The sequence below is a fragment of the Argentina silus genome (genome assembly GCF_951799395.1).
Source record: "Argentina silus genome assembly, chromosome: 22".
Taxonomy (NCBI): domain Eukaryota; kingdom Metazoa; phylum Chordata; class Actinopteri; order Argentiniformes; family Argentinidae; genus Argentina; species Argentina silus.
In genome coordinates, this window is record NC_139676.1 from 12710146 (window position 1) to 12714028 (window position 3883).

The window sequence follows — 3883 nt, forward strand, 5'->3', positions numbered from 1 at the left end:
CTAGATCCCAGCCAAGGAAGCTGCTTGCCTCTGTCTGTTTCTTTCCGGCGCGGAAGAGCACTGTACCCAGAGAGAGCGCTGTAACAGCTGAGGGGGGGGGGGGCGCCTCCGTGGAGGGGGGGGGGGGAGGAGGAGAGCCTGCCTGACCTGGCTCTCTCAACGCAGCACGTTACCCAGAGAAGCTGGGGTAGCTAACAGAGAGGGGAACTCTGACACAGTTGACAGGGTTCCCAGTTCTCCGGAAATGTCCATGCAAGTAGTAACCCCCCCCCCCCCTCACACACACACACACACACACACACAATCCCCATCCCCCCCGACCCAAGCGGATCATAGCAACAGCCAAGATTCCATCCATAGACAGAGGGGTTTTTCGAGAAACATAACCCCCCCCCCCCCCCCCCCACCCTGTGAAGTCCAACCCTGTGCCACTCCATTTGTATGTATCATATGATAGTGAAAGGAGGCATAATCAAGTTGGTTATGAGAGGGATCTAGCCTCAGAGAGAAAGGTTGGATCGCTCTGAGCAGTGGTTTCAACAGCGCAACATCTTGGTCTACGAGTGGGTGGAGACCCGCAGAGCAACAGTGCAGAGGACCAGTGCAGAGCAAGCAGTTCTGCTCTGCCTACACAGTACGGACATGAGTGTGTGTGTGTGTGTGTGTGTGTGTTTGCATATAAACGTGTGTATAAATGTGTATACAAGCGCGTGTGTGTGTGTGTGTGTGCATGTGTGTGTTTGCGTATAAACGTGTGTATAAATGTGTATACAAGCGTGTGTGTGTGTGTGTTTGTGTGTGTGTGTGTGTGTGCATGCGCGCATGAGAGCACACACATCCCTGCTTCATAGTTATCCAAGCTGGCCTCTAACCAAGCTGAGGTCTGAGGCAGGAAAGGAGTGGTTGGAGTCCTGTAGGAGGAAATATTTTCTTGATAAAGATTCTTTTGAAAAAACATATTTTCTGCAATGGTTTCAATTGGGAACAGAGAGAGTCTCCGTGTTCCAAGAAAAGCCAGGCTTAATAAGAACAGTGAGGGTCCACAGACGAATCCAATATACAATGACTATCAACCCAACGCCTTTGAGGCCTGAGGCCTTCTTCCCAATATCCCAGCCTGTACGTTCTGCACTGTAACTGTACAAAACGAAATGTAAAAGGTTACGTAAACAGCTTTAACGACAACGTCACGTTAAACCTCCAAAGCTAATACTTCCCCACGGCTACCCAGTGGTTGAATGACCAGACGATGGCAGGCAGAGGAAGCAAGAGATACAACAGAAGAGAGGACAAAGACATGTAGACATGCGGTCCTCTGTGGCTCAGTTGGTAGAGCATGGCGCCAACAACGCTCAGGTTGTGGGTTTGATTCCCGCTGGGACCATATACACTGAAAAATGTATGCACTCACTGCAATGTGAGTCGCTTTGGATAAAAGCGTCAGCTAAATGGCATATGTCTCCTAAGAGGAGGGCGGCGGTTGAAACAAACTTGACGTGGAGTTATTTTCTAATCAAGTGCCGTGACGGCAGTTTCCAACTGGAGAGCTGGTTAAAAATGCCGGTTATTCAGAGACAGCTGTTGCTTATCAGCAGAGACAAAGGCTCCCTGTCGTGGCAGTAGTACTGTAAGTATGTGACTCAGCATGGGCCTCCCTGGCTGGCTGGTTTCAGATCAGGCGCATTGGCAAGGAGCCATCGATTGGGGTTGCAGTGGCGCTGCACGGATTATTAGTTCACACAAAAAACCACCTGGATTAGGTGTATGGCATCTCCAGAACCACATGCATAAGGTATGAGCACACCTGGATAGAGCTAAGTGGTTAACATCTCAGGAACCGCTTGATGATATGTATTATTTAGCAATCTTCTGATGCCCGGCTACAAACGCGGGCGACTTGGAACACAACCATTACCGGTGGCCAGATGGGGCTGTCAGGCGGGCCTTTCAGGCAGCACCAGGCCTAACTAAAGCCTGGAGCTTTCCTAGGAATCCCAACCCAAGCCAGGGAGGGTGTGGACGGGGGGGGGGGGGGTTCCGAGTGGAGGCCTCCTCTGTGCAGTAACTATGACAACAGTCAGGGCACGGTCGGAGGCTCCCCAATAGCATAAGAGTCTTATGAGAGGGGACAGGGTCACAGGAGGCTTATGAAGCCCATGGGAAAATAATGACATTTTCACACACATCAGCCAACCATGGCCTTTAAGGGCAGGTCCTCGCACACGAATTGTTCGTAAAAAAAAAAAAAAAAGATTTTGCACAAAATAGAATACTGATAATCCCACACCTAACTGTGAGAGAATAAAAGCTGTTTCATTAACATTCCAAAATGACCTCATCCCCTAAGCTCTCCTGCCTGCCTCCATCCCAGGAACCTGGGGGAGATGAAACCACAGGAATAGCCCGACTCCAGCAGCCAGCAGCCAGCGGCCGGCCCTTCCCTCCCTCTCCCTGGGTCTCAGGTGGCCCCATAAACTCTCCATCTAGGCTATTCCAGGAATGCATGTCACAAAGTGGGTCATAATCACAGGGGAGAGATCATAGGCTGCTTATATGGGACATTCTATTTGCATTCTATGGGACATTTCTTTCTGCTAATCCACTGAAGCCCAGGGGTACGGTGGAGTAATGGGCAAATGGTTTTTGGTCTCTTTGGATGAGGTACCGGAGGAGCATGTGCAATAACACAAACCGCCCAACTCCATTAATATACTATTACTAATGTACCATGTAACTGTTGCTGTTACTATGTAATTACAGAGTTATTACACAGGTATAGGGGCAGCAGCATAAAGTGTGAAATAACACCCATAATACTCACATAGATGAGGCCGGAGTAGTATCGGTCCTTCAGGTTGTGCAGCACAGACGCCTCGTTCAGGCAGGTAAGCTCGGCCATGTCCTCCACCTTGTTGAACTTGGGCGGGTTCATCTTCTGGATGTCGTCCTTGTTGACCATGGCCTTCTTGCCGTTCTCCGCCAGCTCCACCACGCACTCGTCCCCCCGCTCCTCGCGGATGCTGGCCGCCTCGAAGCCGTTGCGCTCCGAGGGGATCCAGACGAGTTTCTTGGCGGTCCAGTCGGCCTGGGTGGCCGGGTTGTAGACGACAGCGCGGTCCACAAACAGGTACCGCTCGGGGTCCTCCTGCCCGCTCCGCTGTGCCATCTTGCTGGGATCCAGGTACCACAACACGACAGGCCGCCTGGAGGGGAGGAGAGACCAAGAGATACGGGGGATCAGAGACGCACGGGGACTGGAGTCACATATACAGACAGACACACAGACACAGACACAGACACACACAGACACACAGACAGACACAGACACAGACACACACACACACACACACACACACACACACACACACAGGTTCGGAGATGGGAAGTTGAGTCACTCTCTCACTCTCTCTCACACACACACACACACACACACACACACACACACACACACACTCACTAACACACACACACACAGGCACGCACACACAGAAGAAAGAAATTCCACAGTCCTCCATTCCACCAGTCCAGGCTTCATTATACGCTCCCTCACAGACCACTGGCAGCTTCTGTACCATTAACTAATGTTTACACAGGGTGATTATGCCTATGGACTAATGTAAACAGTCTGGAGGAGTGAGTCTGAGGTGGGCAACATGCCCAGATCCTGGTGATAAGTGTCATGCGATTGTTGGCAGTGATATGACGACGCCAGAGGCTAAAATTTAATGAATGTCTGTGACATGACGATGACCTAGCCATGTGATTTCACACATGTGAATGAACAGAGGGACCGTTATCTGACATCAAAGAAAGAAAGAAAGAAACTTGACTGTCAAACGGGTGAAGCTTGCCGTGGAGGGGAAAATAAAGTGTTTGTCTCACA

General features: G+C 50.7%; 1 protein-coding gene across 4 annotated transcripts in view; it reads right to left on the reverse strand.

The window, feature by feature from the left end:
* LOC310821619 (myosin-10) overlaps window positions 1-3166 on the reverse strand; it is a gene marked incomplete at its 5' end in the record, with an annotated part of 62854 nt that extends 59688 nt beyond the window's left edge. For all 4 annotated transcript variants that reach the window (XM_083693723.1, XM_083693722.1, XM_083693721.1 and 1 more), the window contains one exon: window positions 2822-3166. In XM_083693723.1, the coding sequence (XP_083549849.1) occupies window positions 2822-3166 (345 nt within the window). The remainder of the gene's footprint in view (window positions 1-2821) is intronic.
* Between the last annotated feature and the right edge of the window lie 717 nt (window positions 3167-3883).